This window comes from Rattus norvegicus, chromosome 3 (genome assembly GCF_021556685.1).
Source record: "Rattus norvegicus strain SHRSP/BbbUtx chromosome 3, alternate assembly SHRSP_T2T, whole genome shotgun sequence".
NCBI lineage: Eukaryota > Metazoa > Chordata > Mammalia > Rodentia > Muridae > Rattus > Rattus norvegicus.
The window spans coordinates 69,358,442-69,383,821 of record NC_141536.1 but is presented as its reverse complement, the minus strand read 5'-3'; the positions used below and the strand labels follow the sequence as shown (position 1 = coordinate 69,383,821).

General features: G+C 52.6%; 1 protein-coding gene across 5 annotated transcripts; it reads right to left on the bottom strand.

The window, feature by feature from the left end:
- Window positions 1-586: 586 nt before the first annotated feature.
- Window positions 587-25,241, bottom strand: Cnot12 (CCR4-NOT transcription complex subunit 12). Of its 5 annotated transcripts, none has more exon segments than NM_001429863.1 (12): window positions 587-1,026; window positions 1,459-1,531; window positions 1,765-1,922; window positions 2,597-2,733; window positions 2,842-2,992; window positions 3,235-3,604; window positions 9,549-11,650; window positions 13,992-15,350; window positions 19,044-19,113; window positions 20,717-21,332; window positions 22,300-22,412; window positions 25,139-25,241. In NM_001429863.1, coding segments are annotated over 10 exon segments (5,118 nt in total). In that variant the 5' UTR covers window positions 22,394-22,412; window positions 25,139-25,241; the 3' UTR covers window positions 587-1,026; window positions 1,459-1,470.
- Window positions 25,242-25,380: the final 139 nt, after the last annotated feature.

Genomic DNA, 25,380 nt, shown 5'->3' with positions numbered 1-25,380 from the left:
ATAAACAAACATTTTTGTGTCAAACTACTGAGATGGGGTAGTGGTGTTTAAATCAGAAGACCCTCCAGCAGAGACATTAAGCCTAGAGAATTTGGATGGGGGGGTGATGTGTCTAATAGACATCTAAGTGAGCTCCTGGTGGCCAGAGTATGCTGGCCAAGCCCATTGGATCAAGAAGAGCCTAGATTAACAGCACACATCCCTGGGTTTCTAAGGAGGCATTTCCAGAAAGGGAAGATTCAGCCCAAATGTCCCCGGTACTACCCTGAGGTACAACCTGAGAAGCAGGTAGAAAAAAAGCAAAAGGAAACCCACTACCCCCAAAACAAAGGGATTCTCTGCTTCCCAGACAACATAGTCTCTGTTCTTTTCGACCCTGCCCCTCCCCGACCCTTACACCCCCCCACCCCTGATGAAGTGAAGCCATGAGACAAAGAAAATCTTTCCTCCTTTGAGATGCTTGTTCAAATAGTTTGTCAGAGGAAGGAAAAGCTAAGCTAACACAGTGAGGAAGTAGCATTTTCCAAACGCTGCCCCACAGTCAGGGAATACAAGTCCCCACCACACACCACAATCCTGGACAACACCAATTCCCAAAAAACTTTATTCATTGTTTCAAGTGGTAAAATGTCATTGGTCTCTGTGGGGCACCTAGTGGGCAGAGGGAGACCTGGGGTGGGGTTGGGGTGGGGCCCCACCCATTACAAAAATCAAAGGCTTTTATAAAAATGATATAAATTGGTATCAAAAGAAAACCCAAGGGAGGTCGAAGATGGAAGCAAAGAGGGTGAAGGGAAGACTGAGGGGTACAAGACCTTCCACCATTGGGGACGGGGTCCAGCTGGGGCAGAAGGGGTGCAAGAAGTTGGGACGGTGATACAAAGTGCATAAATGTGCCTCCCAGACACTCCGCAGAAGTGGAGGGGAAAGGAGGCTGCAGTCTGTGCCCTGGTGGGGCTCCAGCTGTCTCCTCACTTGGGGACCCCACAGGAATGGCACTGCCTGAGACTGCCAGATGGGAAGGACCTGTAATTGGGTGGAAGAGAGGACAAAGGTCAGAGAAGAGACAAGGCTCCTGCTTCCTCTGCCCTGTGGGCATCCTGGTTTCCATGTGAGTCCAGTGCTGAGGAGGTCCCTGCTAGGACCTCAAGTGAGAAGCTCTAAGCTGCACAGACTCGCTGAGCACATAGGGGCAGCCACAGCAGCGGAAGGACTGTCTACCACATAGGATGCAGGCTGGGATGGAAGCCTCTCCCTCTCTTCAGTTCCAGGATAAACACCAGTCTCAGGAATAAACTGGGAGAAGTTAAGGGGTCTAAACAGGTCTCGCCTGCCTCCTTCTAACCTCACAGAAAGAGGAGAGCTAAGGGCTAGAAGAGAGAGCACAGGACACGGCCTCCCAAGTTCTCCACACCAGGCCCTCCTTTCTTTCACCCAAGACCAGGAGCGTGTCCTTACCTCAGCCTCTGATCAGATCTTTTTCTTTTTTAGCTTCAGGGCTTGCAGCCAGTTGGGCGATGATCCTTCTGACCTGGAAGGCAGAGTACAAAGGTCACAGAAGCAAAGTTTAAAGAAACTGAACAAGGTAAGAACATCTACTCCCCAGTCAGAAGAGGCAGCCTGGGGTTCAGTTGCAGGTCTGGAAGCCCCTACTTAACATGAAGCAACTGAATTCCAGTTTTCCACTTCTGTAAAATGGGTTTCCTCTTTGGAGAATAATACTCGAAGCCCAGGAAATAAAAAATACCTAGAACTGTTACTTACCCTGAGGATTTTTCTGGCTTTGGGGGTAATGTAAGGGGCTTCCCTAACCCTGGGACCTTGCAGGACTTAGAGCGCTGGACAGAAGACTCTTTCTGGCTTGATTTGCTCTCTGTCACCTCCCCTTCCTCAGCTGAGCGGTTCCGGGAGCGTAGCTTGGCCTAGGAAACACGGATGATAGATAACAGGCATGGAGATTCAAAAGACCAGGGCTTTACCAAGACGGTGCAGTGCCCTGAACCAGGCCTGAACCCCTCTATAAATAGTCAAAGATCTCCCTCAGAGCTGATCCTCTGAACACATCAGAAAGATATCAGGTGAACAAAATTCAGTGAACAAGGCTGAACAAAGGACTGACTTCTCACACCTATGTTTTTGCTTGTCTGTCCCCACCCCAGAGACAACTCCTGTGCCTACCTCAAGGTTAAGAGAAACTGCTTACAAGAAACCCTACCCAAGCCGCCTCCCATTCCCAGCCAGAGTCAGGAAATAACTCCTACTGAACAGCCCAGTCCACGGTTGTACTCCCCCTTTACACCTACATTTCGCCCTCCGCCTGAGCTACTCATGGGTGTAAGCTATGCCCATCCCCCTCCCCCCACCAGTACCCCAGAGGCTTTGAGATGAAAGAACACCCTCTTCCTTCTTCCACCAAACTTGCCACACCACACAGAGTGGAGCAGGGAACAAGGGAGCCTGCTGGACCCCTCATTAGCACAGTGAGAGAAGAGATGGGGAAGGGACTGTGAGGTGTATGGATGTATGGACGGTTGGGCGGAAGTGCTGGGTGTAAGGCTGGCAGGCCAGATGTCTGGGTGTGTGTGCTGATTGGTACCTTCAAGGCGGATGGGCTCAGGCCAGGAAACAGGTTGACTTTCAGTCCTTTAGTGCCTAAGGACATCCGTGTCCGGCGGCTCTGAGGCTCCTCCACTACCTCCTCATCTGAAGATGGCACCCGGGAGGCCCTTGGCTCTGCAAATGTAAAGGGAAGTGGAAACACAGCAACGTGCCAGACACCACCCTTACCCCCACACAAGTCAGACAGTGACACAGACCCCATTCGGTTAATACTAATCATACCAGTTGAATCTTGGAAGAGCCGAGCATCCATGTCTGCTGTTTCTGACAGGCCCAGAGTACCCCCAGGTCGGATGGCTGGGGCCCGATGCCCCCGCTTACGCCCTAGGTTGGCACGACTCCGATACATGGCGCTATCAAGGATCTCAGTGTCCTGCTCAAAACAATAGTAACAGCATTGCTATTGCTGACCCATAGCCCTGCTTCACCCCAGAGGAGCACCTCAACATCGCCCCCAGAGCAGATGGCTGCTGCAGTTTCCTGTTGTCATGAGGCACCCTGTAGCCTGTGTCTGTTTCAGGAAAGCTCTGGGAATGGGGCTTTGACACCACCACCCATATACCCTGACCCTTCCAACAGCCCATCCACCACAGGACATGCTCACCCTCCACTGACCTCTATAAAGGAGAAGTCCTCACTGGGGCAGCTGGGCAGAAGTCCTCGGGGAGGCCGCCGGGGGGGCGGGGCTGACCCCTGCTCATCTTGCCTAGCCCCCCCTGTAAGACTCCAGGTGCCATCCACCTCTTCTACCTGGCTGGCTTCGCCATCAGGCTGAGGCCTCGAGGAAGGCAAAGGGTCACTGCTCGACTCCTGGGGCTCCCCTTGGCCAGCACCTGTGGGGACGCCATCCTCCTCCAACAGAACCCTGAGGCCAGAAGCTGCTGATTCCCTCTGAGTAGCTCCCTTAGAGCCGCTGGCTGGCATGATCCCCTCCAGAAGGCTCTGGGAGCCAGAAGGTGGAGAGCGAGCCAGGCACCTGCTGGGGCTGCAAAAGGGACAGGCCAGAAACCAAAGTCATTCACCTACTCGTGAGACCTCATTTCTCTCCCCGGAAGCATACAGCATACAAAGAAAGGACTAAGCCTGCTTGGTTGCTTGGAAGGTCCCAGTCCAGGTTTTATGACAATGCTACAAGTGCAGCCTTCATCGAAGAGTCTGTCTGGACTTTTCCAAGTTCTAAAATATTTGCATATGCATAGAATAAGATCTCTTTGTGTATCCATGCATGCAAACCTGTATATTCAATAATCTCCTCTCGTGTGTGTGTGTGTGTGTGTGTGTGTGTGTGTGTGTGTGTGTGTGTGTCTGCGTGTGTGTCTGTGTGTCCATCTGTCCATCCATCCATCTCCAAGGATAACACTTGGGAGTCAGTTCTTTCCCTCTACCATGTGAGTCTCAAAGATCAAACTAGGACAGTCGAGCTCTGACAGTAAGCACTTTTACCAGCCCTGCTCTCTTTTCTTTGATAGGCTCTTCCGTTGGCCTGGGACATTCATCAGGTAAGTTAAGTGGGCAGGCCAGTGAGTCCCAGAAACCTTCCCCTCCTTGCCTTCCCAGCACTGTGAGACTACCATACTACCACATCTAGCCTGTCTACTGGTTTCTAGGGACCAAACTCAAGTCTGCCAGTGCTTTCCTGGCTGAGCTGTCTCCCTAGCCACAGAAGGAGCTACCGGGAAAACAAAACCTAAACCAAAATGTCCTTTGTGTCTCATATCTACCTTGTACATGCAGACTGACATGCCACTGAGGCCAGGCGTGCGTTTCTATGAGATACCATGCTGTGCTCATAAAGTTCCAGATTGTGTGGAGCTGGAGAGATGACAGGACAGCTAACAACCGCTTCTAATTCTAGTTCCAGAGGATCCCACAGACAATGCATACACACAATACCCAGATCTGCAGGCAAGCAAGTGGCCCATACATGAAATTTAAAAATATGTGACTCTGAAGAAATGTGTTTTAAAGTTTCAGACTTGGGGTTTTAGATTCTTCAGTTAGGAACGGTACCTATAGCTAAGCTCTTGCATGAGTCCCTTTGCCTGCAAATACTGATTGTTTCTCTACAGAGTTATTAGTGAGGGAAAATAAAAATCTAAGCCCGTCAGCATAGCATCCAGCACTCAGGACATTCCCAGAGATAACACGTACTTCTGCTGCCCTAAGTTACGGAGTTACTCCACTCAGGAGCACGTGCTGGACGGTCACATTTCCTGGGATAAGCCACGATTGGGCCCATCTGCTCCCTCCCCAAGCTTACACAACCCTTCAGCCCTGAGAGCTATGGCCCTTAAACTACAGCTCTGACTGATTTCAGTCTGTGTGTTTGTCTCCATTGCCTGTCTGGGAACTCCTCAAGGGCAAAGCCAGTCTCCTTTTTGTCTTTGGACCCCCAGCATCTCTGCCCCATAGAGGAGATGACACAAAAGATGAGAAGACAGGGTCACCTTGGACTTCAGCACAGCAATGTGCCTTCTGCCTGGCGTTCCCTCAGAGAAGGCATAAATACCAGGATGGCACCGCCCACACCATGTCCAGCTGCCACTCCCTAAAACATGCTCACTCGTGGAACACCTAGGATAGGGTGGGTGGGCGTTGGCACTCATCACACCTACACGCGCAGCCCAGAGCCACACCCTAACACATGCAGGGGTAGTGAAGGCTAGCGGGCAATGCCTGGAAACCAGGCTGCTGAGTAGCTGTCGATATTGAGGAAAGTAAAGAAGCAGGCAGGTGAGTCAAGCTTGACCAGGAAGATGAGACAGGGCTAGGGAGAAACGAGTCAGTCTGTCCTTCCATAAGCTGCTGATGGATGGAAATTAAAGCAGCACGGAAGGGAGAGGGAGGGAGGAGGCAGCAGAGGCCATGCAGTACAACCAAATGAAGGACGAGGCTGGATGGGAGCCAAAGCCAGCTCATCCTGAAGCCAGCTTAGAGTCAGGGAGGTGACTCTTACCAGACGGCAATGGTACCCCACCCAGTTTGGACAACAAGGCACCTGAGAGGATGTGAACCAACTGAGAAAAGAGAGAAAGATCTACTCTCAGCCCACTGACGGCAGAAGGCAGCAAGGAACTCTGCCGAGTGGGTATGAAACATGGAGCCCTGGGGAGTTTGGTCCCACCCAAGCGACTCTGCCTTCTGCATCTGAGAATCGTCCCTTACAGGGAGCCCACGTCATCCACAACCTAAGGGCTTCCTGGCAGGACAGGAAGGACAGGAATCTGGGTGCTGAGCCTACTAGGCCCTACACCCATGCCAGCCTTGGCCCCAAGTCCCATGCCTAGTCCAAGCCTCTGCTTTGTCATCTGTTAAATGGGGGCCACTGAACTAGCAGAATTTCACTGGGCTTATAACATAGTTGATACTTGATAGCTACAAATTGCTACCATAGTCCTCATCAACAGAGGTGTTTAGCCTGAGAGGATGCTCACCTAAACCTTCCAAATGCACCACCCAACGTGGCTAACACCTAAACTGCCCAACACAACCACCACTACTTCTGACACAAATGCAGGGGACAGATCTGCAACACATCCTGGTGTTTCCGGCTCTAAGATCTGGAAGGAGGAAGCATCAGTATTGGGGCTGGGATGATGCATCTGAAGGGCCAAAGACAGCAAAAAGAAACATGGAGGGGACTCAGAAAGTTAGGGCCCACAGGAATGAAAGGAACTCACAATCATGAGCAGAGGGAACTCATGTAAATCACACTCTCCCTCTGGGCCTCTGTTTCTCCATCTCTGAAATGAGGTAGCTGGACTGAGTGACCTCTGAGTCTTCTTAGAGCCTACAAAGATTTCAAACTGGCTGGGAAGGTTTTGTATAGTGGGGTCCAAAGGGCAGGAGCAAGGAAAGACAGAGACCAGAAAAAAAAGATCCTGCACCAGCTGTAGCAGACCCAGGAGTGTCAGGCTCTCCAAGATGAGATGGCCCTAGAACCAGAGAAACAGCTCAAGCTCACCCCATACCCCCACACCATGCTAGTTTATCATAGTTACTCCTGCCAGCAGTTTGACCAACGATTGCCATCCATAATGTATTTGTTCAACATGAGGACAGCAACAAAAATGTCCCCAAGAGGTGTCCCTTTATGGACACTTCACACCCACACTCGCAAAAACAGATACAAATACAGGTGTGACTAGCCTTTTCGGCTATTTGTTTTTAAGCAATTCCCACAGGAGAGGCAGGGTTTGTATCAATCATTTTGCATGTGTTAACTTTCTACACACAAGCTCTAAGAATGCCCCGAGTGAATTCTCAACTTTACTTATGACAATATGGGTTCCGAGGAGAAAAGGCCAGTGTTTCAGGTCACTCGCCTGAGGCCACAGAGGTGGGTAGAGAATCCAGACTAGCAGATGGGCCCCAAGCCAGACTACTCTGACCCATACTCAAGGACTTCCTGATGCAAAGGAAATCTCCAAATTTTTCTTGAAAGATAAGCATTCCACAGTTTATTTCCCCACACCAGGAGCTCATAGCAGCCGCTCACCAGACATTAGTCAGGTAAGTCTGGAAAACTTTGCTCAACTTCAAGTCCTAGATATGCTATTAGACACTAGGTCACATGCATTGGCCACAGAGCACACAGCTCTTTCCAAACATGGGACTGTATCACAAAGGACATGTATCAGAAAACATGGCATGCACAGAGGCCCTCCCAGACAATGATTTCCTTCCAGCTCTGGACGAAACATGTTTTCTGTTGTATCCAATGAGAATCAGGTGCTTGTGTCTGGGCTGAACTCTAAGCTCAGGTGACCACATGTTGGATCCTGGTAGCTGTGTCCAAAAAAAAGCATGGCTGCTGAGAGGGAGCTTCCAGAAGCTTCATCATCAAAACCATCCTCATTCTGTCTGCCACTGTCCTGTTAAGCCTTAGAGGAACGTCCTCCTTCCATCCTAAAACACCCAAGCGAAAGCTGCTCTCCCTCTTCAAGAACCAACCCCAGTGGGGCAGAGGGCAGACCCCCCACTGCTTTGAATAGGGTGGCTGCACTTGAAAGTGGTTGACAAGGGAGTCAGAAGCGTTTAGTGTGGCCTCTACCACCTTAAGACAGTCACGCTGACTCTCGACTTGACAGGAAGACAGCAGTAAAATCTCTCTCCTGCTGCATCTATGCAGTAAAATGCACAGCTGAACACTCAGGCAGAGAGGGCCGAGTCCCAGAAAGAAAACTGAGGACACAGAACCTGTGCTCCCTTGTCCAAGGACTATTGCTGCTAGAACCCTAGGCCTCCCTCGGTAAGTGGTAAAACAGAAGCTCAAAGCCCAACAACCAGTCCAGGCTCACAGTAGCACCCCCCTTCCCTGCCCTAAACATCTAGATTACACATTTCCACCCCTTACTGATACCACTGCAACCTCAGCCAATCCCTGTCCCCTGCCCCTCCTCTCAACCAGACAAGTGGACTGAGAACACCCTTCCTCAGCTCCCTTCCTAACCCTATGCTCTCTCCCTCGTCCACCTCCACACCAAATGTCTCTCTCAACCCCCACCCAGAGCCTCTCTAGCCCCTTCCTGGTCTCTCCTGCTTTCCTCCCACTGCCATCTGCCCTTCCACTTAGAACAACCCCCACCCAACACCTCCCTCTCCTTCCCCTCCCACATGCCTGGGAGGAAGCTCCCACTCTGGGACTGAAAAAGGTAAAGTGTTCTCCACACCGAAGAGAAGAAAACCAAATCTCAATGGATGGAAATGTTAATGAACGAGAAGCCATGTCTTCTCCACAAGGTATGAAACCAACTCAGTTGGTTTTGGAACATCCATGAGACAGACTGGTTGGTTCTTACCAGCCTGCCCCCCACCCCCAAGTCATGCCTTTAATCCTAGCACTCAGCAAGCAGAAGTAAGCTGCTCTCTCTGAACTTGAGGCCACTGTGGCCTACCTAAGGAGTTTGAGGTCAGCCAGAGCTACATAGAGACCCTGCCTCAAAAAACAAAAAACGAAGAAAAAGGGTTGAGGGTCAAGGTCACAGGGCTGTTGAAGTTCTCAACACTTCAGATCCCTCAACCACTGCTCTTCTGGGTACTACAACGAGAACAGGCTAGATCCCTGAATTCCCAACCCCTTGTCAGACATCCAGAGTCACCATCCACTATAATGTAGGCTGTGGTAACCTGGGCTTCACAGGGTTCCTTCTAGTACCTGTGCAAGCATCCCAGGAGCTCCTTTTGCATCAGAGCTTGAGGCCTACAGAGATCACCAGAAACTGTACTAGGAAGACACCTCACTCGGTCAAGTGCGGCCCTGGCAAGAGTGAACGCTTGAGCACAATCCCCAGATCCCATGTTTTCTTGTTTTGCTTTGCTTTAAGGGAGGAAAAACGGCCAGACACAGTGGTATGTGCTTGTAATTCCAGCACTGGGGAGGCAGAAGCCAGGTGACCCCTGAGGCTCCTTGGCCTGGCCTGCCTACTTAGCCTACTTGGCGAGTTTCAGAGTAGTGAGAGAGTGTGTTCCCAAAAAGACGGACTGCAGAGATGACAGCAGAGGTGGTGTCATAGGCAAAGACGCTTGTATATTATGTGCCTGCATACATGTGCACTTGTACATACACACATACACACACACACACACAGAGAGAGAGAGAGAGAGAGAGAGAGAGAGAGAGAGAGAAAAGAGAAAAGAGAGACTCGCCAGAAACCAGATTCCACTTCCCTAGACAGCCATTGAGAAAGCCCAAAATGGTACCTTAAATGTTATGTTCATCTTCTAAAATGGAATGCATTTAACTTTTGTGTTTCAAAGTTCATCATAAAATACAAAATGTAGAAATGAACAGTCACAGCCCTCAAGGACTCTGTTTTCAAAACAGTGGAGTCCACAGAGAGATCTGACTTTCCCTCCTCAGAGAGGTCCCTTATTTAAAGAGCAACCACACCTTCCCTCCTCCCAGCCCTGAGATGGAGCACAATTACCTGGCTCCCAAGCTGGGGGCTTCTCCTGCATCCATTCCAGTGTCTTCAGAATGAGTCTCAAAGGAAGGTGATGAGCTGTCTTCACCCTGTGTCTCTGGCCCACTTGTTTCACCAACCCCCAGCTCCCTGGCTTCCAAGGGGTCCTCAGTCTCCAGACCAGGGGACAAACTGCCACTACTCTTGGGGTCTAGCTCTAGGTCAGGGCCTACTCTCCCCACCCCACACTCCCTAACTTCACTTGGGGCTCCACAGAGCCTGAGGTTCCGGAGTCCCAAGTCCTGGGCCCAGTCCATTTGCCCAACTCCACAGCCCCGAGAGCCTCCTGACTCTAGGTCACAGGACACCTCCAAGTTCTTAAGGCCTAGATTGTCACCCCAGTCTACCTGACCCACCCCAAGTTCCCTGGGCTCTCCAGGGCTGCAGCCTGCCCCTGGGGCCATGTTTCTCAATCCAAGATCAGGTGTCCAATCTGCCTGTCCAACTCCACGCTCTCTTGACTTAAGGAACTCTCCAGCCTCTACCCCTGACCAGTCGGGCTCCCCCACACCACTCTCTCTGGCCTGGCTGTGCCCTCCTACCTCTCCCTGCCCTGGCAAATCTCTGTTCCTTGCCTCCACATTGGAAGTCCAGTCCTTCTCTCCAACTCCCATGCCCCTGGGCTCCTCAGAATCTCCACTGTTCAAGCTCAGGCTGTCTGACCAGCCCATTTTTTCCACAACATTCTCTCTAGCCTCACTTGAGCCATCAGAACTCACACAGCTAGACACTTCCAAGTTCCTGAGACCGAGCTGGTCAGTCCAGTCCACAGCCCCGGCCTCTGTCTCTCCAGGAGGCACAAAGTGGCCACGTCCACTCTTCCTGGAAGGGCTGAGGCCAGCACCACTTACTCTGTCGTTGCCAATGATGCCAAACTGATAGCCACCCTCAGAGGCCTCCGTGCACAAATGCCGGCTCCAGTCTTGCCGCCCTGGACTAAATGCTGCCTCTGACTGGGCTGTAACGCCAAGGCTGAAGTCCCCAGCCCAGCCTCGCTGCTCTTTCGCTCTGTCTTCCAACTCCGCGTTGGTAGGGTTCTGACTTTCTGCCTGCATTCTCCCCTGCAGCCTTGTGATCTCCTGGCTGGGGGCACCATCTTGCCAGTTGCCCTCTTCTTTCGGCCTGGCAGCTCCATCTTGCAAATTAGGTGTACTGGGGTTCAGCAGGCCCCCAGATGCTCCTTCCTCCAGTTGACCCACATCCCTGCCGGCCTCACGAAACCTGTCTTCGCCAACTGGAGTCTTCTTCTCAAACTCCTCGTCCTGCTGCTGAGCTTCTTCAGGGCTGAACCCAGAGCTCAGAGATCGTGTTTCGAATCCTCTTTCCTGTGAGCTGAGCGCCCTTAAGCTGCTGTCACTGTAATCCTTTAACCAAGCACTCTTCCCAAACTCCTGGTCCTGCTGGGCTATGGCCCTGCTGCCATGGGTGTCTAGTACAGAATCTCGCTTCTCAAACTCCCGATCCTGCTCTTCAGCATCCTGGCTACTATAGCCACCAGAGAGGTTCTTCATCCGCAGCTCTTGATCGTTTTCATCTGTATTCTGGTTGGTGCTCACCGACGCTCTCTTCCCAAACTCCCAGTCTTGAAGGCTTGCATCCCGGATGCTGAAAGAACCCAAGGAATCCCGCTTCCCGAACTCCTGGTCCTGGAGCTCTTTGTCAAGGCTGGAGTAAGGGTCCTGGGAATCCCTCTTCCCGAACTCCCATTGTTGTGCATCAGCCTCCAGGCCCTGAGGGCCAAGCCCAAGCTGGGCCGGCTTTCCCACTGCCCGCTCATGGACAGGCACTTCACACTCATCTTGGCTGCTGCCGATTCCCATCACCTCTTGGCCAAGGCTGCATCTGCTGGCCCACTCCCTAGTGCTCCCCTCCCCAGATCCTTGCCCACACTTGCTGCTCCAGTCTCTCTTCCCAAGACCAGGGTCTCCTCCGGGGCTCCTGCCTCCAAGGCTGTAGGTCTGAGAAGCATCTTGGGACCAGCTGGAAGGACCAAAACCGCTGGAGTGTGAGTCTGCTACAACCCCAAACTCACTCTGCAGGTCTTTCTGGGCCCAGCCAAGGAGTCCCTGGGAAAGAGGGGAATTAAAAAAAGAAAAGAAAAGGAGAGGAGAGGAGAGGAAAGGAGAAAAAAGGAAAACAAAAAGGGAAGAGGAAGCGGGAGGGAGGGGGGGAGGGAGGGGAAGTTTTAGAGTTAATCCAGGTGGGAGACATTCCAAATTGAGAATGATGGCTACCTAGTGCCTCTGAGCCCCACTTTGGCAGAAGAATGCAGCAAAGATTTCAGCTGTGTGACCTTGAGCAAATCACTTACCTACTCTGGACCTAAGGATCCGCACTCTTAAACAGGTAATTCCTACTACAAGGGACCTTTGTGAGATGATCAATCAAGGGCCATTTAAACAGCCTGGCACACATGGACACACAGTTGGACAGTCCTGTGGTCATGTTTACAGCCCTTGAGCAACACCTGGCTGTCTGCCAGGAGAAAGCCTGCCTGAAGGAGAGGCCTAAATATGGGACTGGGAGGAGGGGGCACACTGTCAATGAAGGGAAACTGACTTAGATTTACCTTGCAAACCAAGGACACCACCCAGAGCTCTTCTAGCACCAATGAGCACTCAGGCCTTCTTCCCCTCTGCACAGCCTTCCCCAGGAAGACTCCACCCTCAGCCAGCCCAGGAAAGTAAGGGCACGAGACTCCCTCACCCCCACCCAACTTTCCCTGACTCACCCCAGAGCCAGAGGGCGGGCAGGCTTGGGGCTCAGGACTTCGGAGCCTGCCAGCCTCGTCCCGCAGTGCCGCGTTGGCCAGGAGCCGTTCCAGGACAGACATGCTGGCTTCCCTCTCCCTGGGCCAGGCCATGCCCCGCACCAACCCACTGACCACCCTGGGGTTGCTGGGTGAGCCAGGTACCGGCACAGGGCAGGGCTGCTCCCCTAGCCAGGACCTGTCCGACGGCCCCGGCTCCCGCCTGTCCTGGTCTGGATCCAGGCTCCCTGAGCAGTTGCAGTTCTGGCTGCCCCGCCCAGAAGCCAATTGAGTCACCCACATCCTGGGACAGACACACCTACTGCAGGAGTCAGTGTGGTGTTAACCCTTTCCTACTCCTCCAAACTCCAGAGGGCCTCCGGGGGCTCCTCCTTGCCTCCAGTTCCACCCCAACCAGTCCAGTCAAGGACTGAAATTTTGCCTAAAAAGCCACCTGGATCCCAGCCCTTAAATGCAGTCTGGTAGGAGAGAGGACAACTGGGCTGGTCCTGGCTTAAGCCCAGCTACTAACTCGCTGGGTAACTCTGCACAAGGCACCACTTCCTCTGGGCTTCAGCTGCTGGTCTACAAAACAGCTCTTGAGCTCAAGAGGAATTCCAGTTGTAAAAGCCAACACGTACAACGCATTTATAATGAGCCCGACACTAACCTCAGTACTTTTACATGCCCTAACCCATTTAATCCTCTTACTCTCTGAGCTACAGCCTAGCACAGTCATCACCCTTTGACAGACACAGAAACTGAGGCAGAGGGTAGAGAAGGATCTGACTCACACCTGGGCAGAGAATTAGTAGAGCCAAGCAAGCCCAGGTAATAGACCTACACTAGCTGGTGAGCCCAGGCCCTCCAAGTCCGTACAACGTTCCTTCCCTTGCATAATATACCCAGGTTGACTATTGGCATATGCTGTACCTTGCATGAGGCACTTTCTCCATTTCATTGGCTGGGGAGATGGCTACACAGGAAGGTGCTTATAGCACAAGCGTCAGCACTCGAGCTTAGCTCCCTAGTACCCAAAAGATTTTGCCATGTGTCTTTAATCCCTGTGATGGGGAGGCAGAAACAGGAGAATCCCTGGGGCTCGTTAGCCAGTCAGACTAGGTAAATGAGGGAACTGCAGGTACAGAGAGACCCTATCTTAAAAAGAGTAAGATGCCTGGGGGCTGGAGAGATGGCTCAGCGGTTAAGGTTAAGGGAGCTGCCTGCTTCTCTAAGAGTTCCTGAGGTTAATTCCCACAACCTTCTGTGAGGGAATCTGATGCCCTCTTCTGGCATACAACTGTACGTGCAGATAGAGCACTAACATACATAAAAGTAAATAATAAATCTTTAAAAAAAAAAAAAAAGATGCCCGAGGTCGATCTGGCCTATGTCTGCGTGTATGCCATGTGCCCGCACTTCTATGAAAGGGCAAAGGTTACAATGAAGGTTCATTCCTAAGACTGCTCAGCTAGTGGTGTCAGGACTAGAACTCTAACAGCCGAACCCTAAGCACAACCCCATGCAGTTCTGCTAGCGCCTGCAGAGAATGAGATGTGGGTGCCCTGCTGCCTTGCCCTCTCTGGTGTCCATGTTAAAAGAATGAAGCCCACCTAAAGCCTACTCTGCTGCCCTATCCCTCCCTATGCCCACCGTACCTCAGAGCAGGTGCTTGGTGACTGTAAATCCTTTAGCTCGGCTCCAGCCGCCCGCCGTGCGCCTCCTGAGTTGGGTGGTGGTGATGCCAAGAGATCATCCAGCCATCGAGAACTGCTTTCAGGGCCTGTAGGCCCAGGAGACACGCTACCGGGTTCCTGAGCCTCTGTCACGGGCTGGGTAGTCTCTGCCCAGCCTAGGGTGACCACCTCCTCCTCAGTGGACAATGCCTGCCCGGGATCAGGTACATCCACAAAGAGGATGCAGGGCTGGTCAGAGGGTGTTGGCTGCTGCTGTCCCAGTACTGGCTCTAGCACAGGTAGGGCTGCCTCCCTAGTGGCCAAAGTAATGGGGGACTCCTGCCCCGCCAATGGCTCCTGGTCCTCATAGTTCTCCTTTGCCTGAAGTAAGGGTGTTCCCGGTGGGCCCTCAACTGTCGGGGATAGAACAGCTGGGGACTGAGGCTGACTATCTCCACCATCTCTCTGGGTTAGAGATATGCCTGGATCATTTCCCTGAACCCCAGAAACAGGCTTTCCTGGGCTCTCTGGAGCTGATGGGGTTCCCAGTCCCAGCTGGGACACTCCCTCTTCCCTGCCCGATGCAGCCCAGTTGCCAGCTTCTGCAGCCTCTGCAGCCTCGCTGGCTTCTGTAATGGGGGATGGAGGTGGGGAGTCCAGCCGACACACACCCAGACCTGAGGGCCTTGTGGGGAAGGTCCACTCAAATGACTGTGACAAGCTCCAGTTAGACTCTGTCCCACTCCCAAAGGGACGATCTAGAGCAGACTGGCTCCCTTGATCTTGGGGCAGAGCAGCCAGTGAGCCTCCCAGCTTCTCTTGGTCCTGGCTAGGTGGCCGAAGTACGCCTTCTGAGAAACGGCGCTGAGCCAGGCTGCTTGGACGGGATTCCGTGTGACCCCTGGCTGCTGCCTCCTCACCACACGGGAACGTTCGTGTAATGTCCGGCAACTCAGCCCCCTCAATCAAGGGTTGAGGCAAGGGGACTGGGGGCTGCTCTGGGCTGTGGTGCCCTGAGACTGTCTCCACAGGAGAGCTGTTGGGTCTGAGGGTTTCTGGGGCTGCCACAGCAGGTAGCTCTGAGCTAGGGGAATGGCAGGGAGGCTCCTCAGGCAAGGCTACACTAGGGGAGGCTGGAGTCACAGGGATGTAGATCGAACCCTCAGAAGCTGCAGGACTCTGGGTTTCTGAAAGTTGAGATTGGCAGGGAGAACTCTGTTGGCTTGAAAGCTGGGGAGACTCGGAGGCTGGGACAGAGACTTTAGCCAGGAGGACTGGGCTGGTAGAGACGCCATGCTCTGAAACAGGGTCTGCACTTGAGGTGACCCAGGTCTTGGAAACCTGCAAGAGAAAGATCAAGAGTTGTCACTTCTCAGCTGGGTCCAAGCCTCACACAGGGCAAGGCTCAGGCAATGAATTCAAGCAAGGCTCTTCTACCAGGTCATCGCCCCATAAAAGGCGCCATGTTCTAGTCACCTGCAACATTCTCAGTATTTCAGTGACTCAAAGCCCAAGGCTCACCTAAGGATCTCCTCCAAGAGGCTACAGTTCTCAGGCACACAACCCATGCTTTATAAATAGAAGAAAGGGGAAATCTGCTGACCATTTACATGAATGGAACTGAAAGGGCTTCCCCCAGAAAACTACAAGTTCATTCCCAGCCCAGAGCATCTCCGAGCATTGTCAAGAGGAGAAATGGATCTCTAGTCTCTGCTCTGTGCACCTCCCAAGGAAGCACAGAGGCTGTGGATTCAAGCAAAGAGTGTGGGGAGTCATGAAAGGCACGTGGCTTACGTAAGCCTAGTACTGCCTCCTGTAAGCTGAACATCTCCGTCCATGGGGTCTCTTGAGGCCTTGGGTTCCCACCTGTACTCCCAGGCTGATGTCAATGTCCACCTCATAGTTAGGTAAGGATTAAATAAGATTTGTGTTTGTGGACTCCCAGCATAAAAAAATCTGCTATGGTTACTGGGAACAGAGAGATGACATCAGGGAAAGGAGGGAGGCAGAAGTAGCACCAGGCTCTCCTGCACTTTTCCACCCTGCTTTCTCCCCAAATGCATTAAGTGAATCCACTTAATTTAAATGAATACTGACACCTGCCCAACTTCTGAACGCCGACCACTTGAGGTCATGACCCCTAGCCTCTGCCTGCAGTGCTGTGTCATCGCCTGCTGGATCTGGGAAAGAATTCTACTCCTCCTCCAGTCCCTAACCCCAATCCCCATTCTCCTCTGCAATAATCTACTTCCCAAGTCTGTGTTTAAACTGTATCTTTAATGCCCATCCCCACCAGTCTCCTGAAAGCTACTTCATCTTTGAAAATAGTAATCCTTGGATCACTGAAAGCCTCCCAATGTCACCTTTATAATTCGCAGTGGTTCCAAGAGCAGTAAACTTTCGAGCATCCTTTGGTTCAGTTCCCTGCATTCCTCTGAGGTCATACATTTAGCACCAGTCCTTCCCAGTAACTCTCATCACCCCTGTCTCCAATCTCAACTTCAAGTCGGCCATTGGCCCATCCCATTTCCTATTTGTCCTGTTCATTCTTTTTATGTTCCCAGCTCTCTCATTCCTCAACCCCTTTGGGAACCGAGGGTCAGGAACCCTACTTCCTTCTCAAAGCTCCCCCCCCTCCCCGCCTAGACCTCAATTCTCTTTCACCACTATCAACAGTTGCCTTTCACACAGCACAGACCTCAACGCCATCTCTCCGCTCATCATACTGTTTTGAGCTGTCTAAAGGCAGCTGTCGGCCAGCTCAAGAACCTTGGCAGCTACATGGCTAGAGGAAAACACACAGCAATGATACCTGCTCTCCCTTCAGACTCATCACTGGTCTACAAACTGGTTCCAGAGTACTCCCCAATGTACTGCATCCCACCCCACACCCACCCGCCACTACCCCATCCCCATTCCTCACCCGACAGACAACATATTTACAAGTCTCCCCTGAAACCTCCAACACCTCCTTCCCTTACTCTCTCAGCTAACAGCCTTGCTTCCAGTCCTCTGAGAGCAGAGGAGAAAGCCAACACTCTGCACCTTTCCTCCCCACCACCAGTCGCAGGGAAGCCTAAGGGCTTGGCTCCCTTTCTGTGACTAGGCACTGTCCTTGCTCCAGGCTAAGGCCAACCCCCTGCATCACTGACTTTTCCCTCCCACAGCACAGCAATTGCTCTACTTTCTTATCTAACAGAAAACAGGAGAGAGACATGGAATCTGGCCTCACATCTCTCTAGCCACCAGGTGTTTTCTTCAAAGTATTGGTTACCTTCCGTACACACAGTTCCTCTTGCCCCACCTCTCCCAGACTCACTCTGACCAGGCTTTCTCCTTCATGCCTTCCGCCTAAATACTTGCCAAGGTCACTGAGGACCTTCCTGTAGCTAAAGCCAATTGATGTTAACCAGAGGAGGCAAGCCAACCTAGGTACGGGCAGCTGCTGGCACACTCCTGCAGAGGCACACTCTTTGCTTGGCCAGGCTCTAGAGTTGTTCTTCCTGTCTCCATTGCTGTGCATTGGACCTCTTCTCTCCAGTATACCACTACTCCCTTGGTGATCTGAGTCAGTCTCAGCCACCATCCATCTACGTTGACGACGTCCGAAGATATCCCTTCCAACACACTCACTTCCCCTAAATGTCACACTCTATCCAGTCATCCGACTGACATTCCCATTGGGATGTCTAAAGAGCATCATGAACTCAGCAGACTCAAAAGCAAACTCCTCATCTGTCTCCCAGCAATGCTTAGCCTTTAAAGGTCCCCCTCTTAGTAAGTGGGAACCTCGCCCTTCCAATTGCTAAGGCCGAGTGCCTTGGGGTATTCCTGGATTCTGCAAGCTCTCTCCCTTCCTCCTCAGGAGAGACTCTGAATGTCCCCCTCTTTACCACCTACAGATTCAATCCAGATCCCACCACTTCCTAAAAGACGCCTCTGTGGTCCATACCATTATCATCCGTCAAGTCCCCTGGATCCTCTTGATCCTGGCTGCTATTCTGATCTCCCTCCTGCAACCTCTTCATTGTCTCCTTACAACTAGGCCACCAGATGCCACTCCTGTAACTGCTCAAACTGCTCAATGGCATCCTCTCCTTGTTCAAATCAAAGTCCTCAGGGGTCTCCAGGCCACCGTACCAGCTAATACTATTGCCTCTTGGTCCTCACTACCACCTAGTATTCCTCTCAACGCACCCCCAGAGCTCCTGGCTTCTTTGCCTCTCTGCACATGGCTGTGTTCCTCAGGCACCACACCACTCGCTGCCTGACCTACATAGTGAGGACTTCCCACTACCCTCACCCAGCGCATGACCTTCCCAGTTCTCCCAGCAACACCTTGTGTATCTGCCAGTTTACAGAATGTCTATCTTAGTGTCTGCCTGCCTGCCTTTGGGAAGTAAAATCCTTACAGCATGCGCAATGCTTATTTTGTTCTCTGGTGTTCCAACGCATAACACACACATACATAGAGACACATCTCTATTCCAGGGCACTTGGAACAGCCTCGAGCTGACAATGGCTCTCCAAACAAGGGCCATTTTTGACATACTTTGCTCAAAGGCTTCATAAGACGAGGGAATGTATAGGAAGTCCAGACTTTACCCTTTCTGAACCTAGGCATAGCCAGGGAGAATTAGAGAGTCAGATATTTCAAGTCTGCCTCAGGCCAAGAGAGTTGCTTAGCCTGGGTCTTGGCACTCTCAAAAAAGGCCAACAAAGCCAGAATAACGAAAAGGATTAAATTGTCTAATACCCCTACAACATGCCAACAGCACACAGTAGAGGCTTGGTCAATGCTAGAATATCATAAATACTGTTCCTAATCATCATGACCAACCATACTTAGCTACCTTAATGACCAGGCACACTAGCCTGGGAATTTAAAACAAAATCTGAGTCTTGAAAGCAGGTCCCTGGGCAAGTCCGTGGGCCAGTTTCCCCCATCTAAACTCTAAGAGAATAAGAGGTGACCTCAGATGACTGCCCAGCTCCCCTCTACACAGCTGTACTCACAACATGAAGACAACTCACCTCAGAAGGTGGTCCAGAGCTAGCCAGTTTAGCCAGGTCCCCGTTCAGTGCTAGGCTGGAAGTGAGGATCCTGAGAGGAAGAGAGACAAGGGGAGGTAACTGGGCCATGGGTGTAGTTGCGCATGCCTTTAATTCCAGTGCCAGGGAGGCAGAGGTAGTCTGATTTCTGAGAGTTTACAAAGCGAGGTCCAGGATAGCCATGGCTCTATACAGAGAAACTTTGCCTCAAAACACAAAAACAAAACAAAAAGAATGGTGAAGTCTGTCCCAAATTAGAAAAGGGGGGGGGGAGTTATCCCTTCCAAGCAATTTTAACAACACCCAAAGATTAAACACCTCAGAACTTGAAGTTGGCCTGGAAGCTCTAGGGATAAGGAAGCTAGGCTGTGCCCACAGAGCAAATGCCCAGGACATGACATCCACTCCCTTCCTGTCCACACAGGGTTAAATCCCCACCCCCCTCTCTCATAGAACAGCATCATGTGTGTCCAGGTCCCTCAGCGGTTCCCAAGAAGATAATGGCTTCCTCTCCTAGTCCCTGAGGAGTTAAAGTTCTTCTCTGGCCAGAATGCAACTGGTCCCAGCAGCCCTGCTGATACTTCCTGAAGGACGTGGGGGTGGGGGTGATTTTCCAAGACTGAACCCTTCATAGATGCAGAGAGGAATCCAGGCTGGGAAGCAGGATGGCCTCCCAGTAGCCAGGGTCCTGGGTGGTGCAACACAACCACCAGGTGTTTCCAGTGAGAAAAGGGCAGGCTGGAGGGTGGGGTAAGGTAGGGCAGGGCAGGGCAGGGCAGGGCAGGGCAGGGCCTTCAGCTCCAAGCTCAGCCCAGACCACAACAGGTCTAGCTTTCACAGTGGGCAAGCGAAGGCAACCACTAGGCCTAACTTTGCATTCTTCAGGCTGGTGCTTTCTTGCCCTGAAAATCTTAGATGGCCAAAACCCTCATGTCCCTCCAGGCCATGTGTCTCCTAGCCCAAGAAGCGCCTCCCAGCCGGCCTTCCCTTACACACAGGCCGACTGTGGGTAAGAAGTGCATCTGGGAAAATGCCTCCGAACAGAAGAAATCTCTTTGCAGAAATCAGCTGAGGCCCATCACACTCCTCACAGGCAGACTGTACTCTACGGATACCAGCATACCCCTCCCTGGGGGCCACATGGTGCTCTGCCACAGGAGACCTTAGCAGTTAAGAGCACAGGTTTTAGAATCATACGCGTCTGGATTTAAACTGAGAGACTTTAGGAAGTCACTCTGGAGCCTGGGTTTTCCAATCTCTAAAGAGAACTTAAGAGTCCCTTCCTCCAAAGGACACAGATATGTACTGAATGGGCTACAAACTAGTCTACTGAACAGTATGACTCTGTAGCATAACATGTATCAACTCTGTAAAGAGAACTATAGAGGGCTGGGGATGTAGCTCAATGATAAAGCACTTGCCTAGCATGAACAAGGCCCTGGGTTCGATTCCTAACACCACACACACACACACACACACACACACACACACAGCACTAACACCACCATTTGCAACAGAGATACTCTGGGACTTAGCCTGGGTTTGCCTGAATTCACGTAAGTAACCTGACAGTAAAGATAACACCCCAAACTGGAGCCACTTACTGCATAGCCCCTTCAAGACTTCCAGGAACTATACGAACTCTTAGCCCTTACCTCGCCTCAGGAGTCTTGCTACACTCTTCCTGGCACTCTGCGGGAGTCTCTGCTGTCCTCTCCTGGGATGATGCTTTGGCAGGGGTCTTATTATCCTCCTCTCTGGGGCAGGAGGCACCGAAGGTCCTAGGGCCATATCGAGAGCTTCCATCGTGGTTAAAGGTGAGGCGGGAACCCCAGAGTCGGTCAGGGCTAGCAGGGATCTCTTTCCGAGGCTGCTCCATCTTCGCCAAAATTTCTTCTACTGTACAGGCTGCAAACCGCTCAGAGGAGGGACGGAAGGGGGCAGGGGCCTTCCGCACACCCCCCAGAGCAGCGCACCGAGCTGGCGGTGTTAAAGGGGGCAAGTCCTCTTTCCCGGACTCTTGGGTAACTTCTCCCCCAGCAGTTGCCTCAGCTGGAGGCTTTGATGTAAATGGGAGTGGACGCTTGCTGACCCCATAGGGCTGAGGTCCTGCCAGCATATTCATCTTCCGGGCAGAAGGCAGCTCAGCCAGGGGACCCCGAGGAGGACGAGGCCCAACAGGCACCAGAAGGCTGGGTTTGGCAGGCAGAGCTGGCTTGCTGGGCAAGCTCCGGGGCTTGGGCTTGACAGGGGGTTTGGCTCGTGGGTCACCTTTCAGAAGGAAGGACTCATTAGGAACTGTCAGGAGAATTGTGAAACATAAATTCTTGGGACTCCTGCTGCACCAAATCTTCCACACTCAAACTTTGGAACCCATCCTTCTAGGTGCAAATCAGTACCCCCTGTTCCATGAAGCGGTCCTTGATTTCTCACACTCATTATATAGCCTACCTTCTCCAAACTCCTATAACATTTACCAGTTAAAAGCGAGGGTTATGTGTGGGTGCTCTGGCACCTTATTCCTCTAGCATCCGATTTTGCTGCTAACAGAGGTTCCTTCCTATCGAATGGAGTGAATGAATAAGCATCTCCATCCGCCTGGCCCGCCATGCAGTCAGCCTGGGTACCCAATTTACCCTATTCCTTTATACAACCCTATATACCACATTTCCATAGGAAGTTTCTATCCTAGCTGAGCTCCCCTTGTCTCCCTGCTGCCCCTCCTCTCGCACACTCCCAGGCCACCTCTGTCATCCAGTTCGTTATCAGGAATGCAGACTCTCTATTGACCTATGTCAAACAGAAGTAAATCTCCCACAGGAAGGAAGAAAAAAAAATCAAGGGCAGAAATCTACCTTCTATATAAGGCATTGTAATGCCACATAAAAGACCTTGGGAATTACTCACGGCCACAACCTTCTATAATAGAATCTTGTATCACCCACTCATTCAGCTAAGCATTTAAAAAGTCTAGACAGGGAGAAAGAAGTGCACTCCATTTCTCCTTCTGTGCCTCGGTGTCTCCTTCTCGAAGAGTCCCTGGACCTGTCTCAAACCAGCTGCACATCTACCTCACCCCCACCAGTCACCAAGGCCCTTCAGCACTCATTTCAGACTCACTGCCTTTCACCTCAACTGTCACTCAACTACCTGCCGGGACAGAATAGGGGTGCAGCCTCTACCTTCCCCGCCCTCCTCCCAGGCACGGCCCCACCCTACACCCGTCACCCATTGGTACCTGGCTCTGAGCCAACGGGCGCCTGCTCCTCCTCCATATCCTGGGGCAGTGGGGAAGCCACGGCCGTGCTTTCCCTGAGAGTGGATCCTTTCATCACATACGGCACACCCTGCCTGAGAAATGGGAAGCAGTGTGAGCCGGGGTGGGTGAAGACCCAGGAAAGGGAGAGGTGGAGGAGGAAGAGAGCCAGGAGAGGCAACAGGCTTAGCCAAGGAAGTCTATTTCTAACCCAGGCAGTGTGGGACAGGAAGAGAGAGAACTCCGGGAGGAGGCTGAGAAGGTTCCCCACAGCCACATCCTCAACTCTTGACACAACTCTCCAACTCTTGGCTCTGAACCTCCGAATGATCTAGCACATCAGGGAGCCACCTCCACCCACACCACCCCAAGCTCCCTCCTGTGATACCCTACTTACAGTGTCTGAGGCAGCCCTCTTGGGTCAGGAGCCCCACTAGAGGTGTCCACTCTGAGCACAGCAAGAAGGCCAGAAACTCTCAAGTCTCTGGAATCACCTCATGGGAGACGGGAAAAACCCGCTCCTCCCCAACCTGGGACTCCGCCCCACAGCCGGCCCCCCCTCTTCCCATTCTCCTCCCTCCCTCTATGGCTGGGAGTGGCTCCCTACCCCCCCCCATTCTCCTTCCACAACCCTGCCCCCCTCCAGCACTCATGAGCTGTCTCATCCAAACACAGGGAAATAAGAAATAAAAAGTAAACATCTGGAATACATTTTTTCCCTTTAATTTCTCAATCGTTTTAGCTTCAGCTTGGAATTTGATGAGGTAAAGCCAGGGCCTAGTCCTGTTACCATAGCAATGGCCTCCCACTGGATTTCCAGGGCCTAGCCAAGGGGAAGGAGGAGCCGGCCCAGGATGGGCAGGGAGGACTGACTGGGCTTGATTGCATGGGGGTGGGGTGTATAACTGAGGGGAAAACTCCCCGGGGTTCCCCCTTCCAGGACAGTCAGGGAGGGACCTGCAAAGCCTGTGGAATAGGAATGTGTGTGCATCCTGAAGGAGTTTTGAGGGGTGAGAAGAAATTAAACCAGATGATAGCCACATGGTAGTAGCATGTGCCAGGAGCCTCTGGATCTGATATTGTAAGATTTAACAGCTAAATGGGTCTATCACTTTAGAGCTGTGCGACTACTCCAAGGCTGTTTCACTATGTAAAAAAATCGGGTTTTAGATGAGTTTCAAGCCAAACGATGCATGCAAAATACCAAACATGGAAGCCATAAGTAACAGTTGGCCGTTATTAATGTGACTCCATTCAGTGTCTCCCGTGAGCTAACATCCTTGGTAACCACCTCTACCTACTTCTCCCCCTACCCTAGAGGCTGCATTTCGAGACCATTCCTTCATGTCCCCCACCTCAAACTCTTCAGGCATTCCACCCCCTCAGTTCTCTCCTTGGCTGCTGAAGCACCCTCCCACTCACAAGACCACTCAGGCTCTGCAGAGTGGTAAACAGAGAGGACTGCTCCTCTGGTTCAAGAGCAAGGGAGAAGCCGCCACACACTTGGAATGCACATAGCCCTGGAGGGCAACCCAACCCTCTCCAACCCTTCCAGCAACTTCAAAGTTCCCCTCCCACTCCAGCTGGTCTGAGAAGACAGTTCTCAATTCTAAAAGCGACCTGTGGTGCCCAGCCTTGGCAAACGGTGTCCCCATCCCCTTGACCCTGTTCCCAGCTTATTTAAAGAGGGTACAGACTCTGTCAGTGTCAATTGGCTGATTAGCCAACTACCACAGGCTGTTTCCCTTGTATGTGGGTGAATAACGCATGAGGGAGGAGAGATGACAGAAAAAATAAAATTAAATTAAAAATATATACAAGATTGCTTCCTTGTCCTTGAACATTATTGCAAGGGATACTGTGTGGGTGGTTGGAAATGGAGAAAACCCAGTCCAGAACAGGAAAAACCCTCTCACCTGGGGGCTTGATGGACTCTGAGGCTATTAGGAGCTGGAGAGATGAAAACAGGCTCTGAGCCTCCAAGAGGGGAGGTGGCTACGGTGGACAGGCCCCAGCCAGGAGCCCCAGGTAACCAACGCCATGGCCATAAGCTGCAGAATCGCACTACCTCAGGAACTCCCCACCCTTAGTGGACTAGGCAAGCCAAGCAGCCCTGGGAGTCGAGGCTGCCCCCAAAGAATGGAAAGGAGCTAAGTAGCCCCAGCCCTGGATGGGCACTCAGAAGGGCCTGAGGGCAAGCAGGGTGGTCCCTAAGGGTCTCCCGCTGGATGTTCGGCTAGTATGGTCAGGAGGGATAAGCGTTGGAAGAGGGGGGCAAACAGGAAGACGGAACAGCCCAGGGCAAGGGGCTGTTTGGAGGACCTCCTTGGGGAGCTTACGGACACCGAGCGGCTAGCCGAAGAGGAGGAGCAGACGAGGGTGGAGAAGGAGGGGGCGGCAGCAGCCGAAGACTGCGCGAGATGCCAAGCAGCCCGCGAAGGAACAGACTGAGGACTGGCGACAGGGACTCGGTGGGGGCGGCCTGGGGTGGATGGGGGCGTGCCGTGGGAGCCATGGAAGGGGACCGGTGAGGGCAAGGAGGGGGGTCCCTCGAGCAGCTCCGCCCGCCCTCGGCCCCGCCCCACCCTCGCCTCTCCCCGCTTTCTTCTGGCTCACTGCACAGACGCCTTCCACCCCCGCACACACGCGCCAGCTCCGCAGCGCCCGAGCGTCCCCAGCGCCCCAGGCCCTCGCAAACTTTCCTGTTGACCCCCTCCCACCGCTGCCGCCCCAATCTGAGGTCCTGGCTGCTAGGGTTCTTTCCATGCCCTTCCCCGCCCCCATCCCCAGACCCCGCCCCCTCCGGCTGCCGCGCACTCACGCGCTCCCCCGGGACCGGCTTCACTCAGCGAGACACCCCGACGCTAGTGACCGCTGCTGCCACCGCCGCCACCGTCACCACGGGACCGAGCCAGTGCAAGCCCCGGGGCCCCTCCCCTCGCCCCGCCCAGAGGCACGCCCCACGCTTTCATGAATATTCATGTAGGGAACCAGGAGTAGGAAAAGGATGCTGAAGCCGAGTCCGGCGCACCGTATGCAAACAAGCACAGATCCTACATAATT

What these genes read in the sequence shown, in the direction of transcription:
- Cnot12 (XM_087650834.1), bottom strand. Translation starts at nt 22,393, where the DNA reads ATGAAAGGATCCACTCTCAGGGAAAGCACGGCCGTGGCTTCCCCACTG. An exon ending in CACCAAGCACCTGCTCTGAG is followed by an intron (nt 11,651 to 13,991) that starts GTACGGTGGGCA and finishes CCTCTTTCCCAG; the next exon opens with GGACTCCTTGGCTGGGCCCA. An exon ending in AGGACTTCTCCTTTATAGAG is followed by an intron (nt 2,993 to 3,234) that starts GTCAGTGGAGGG and finishes TGTTTTGAGCAG; the next exon opens with GACACTGAGATCCTTGATAG.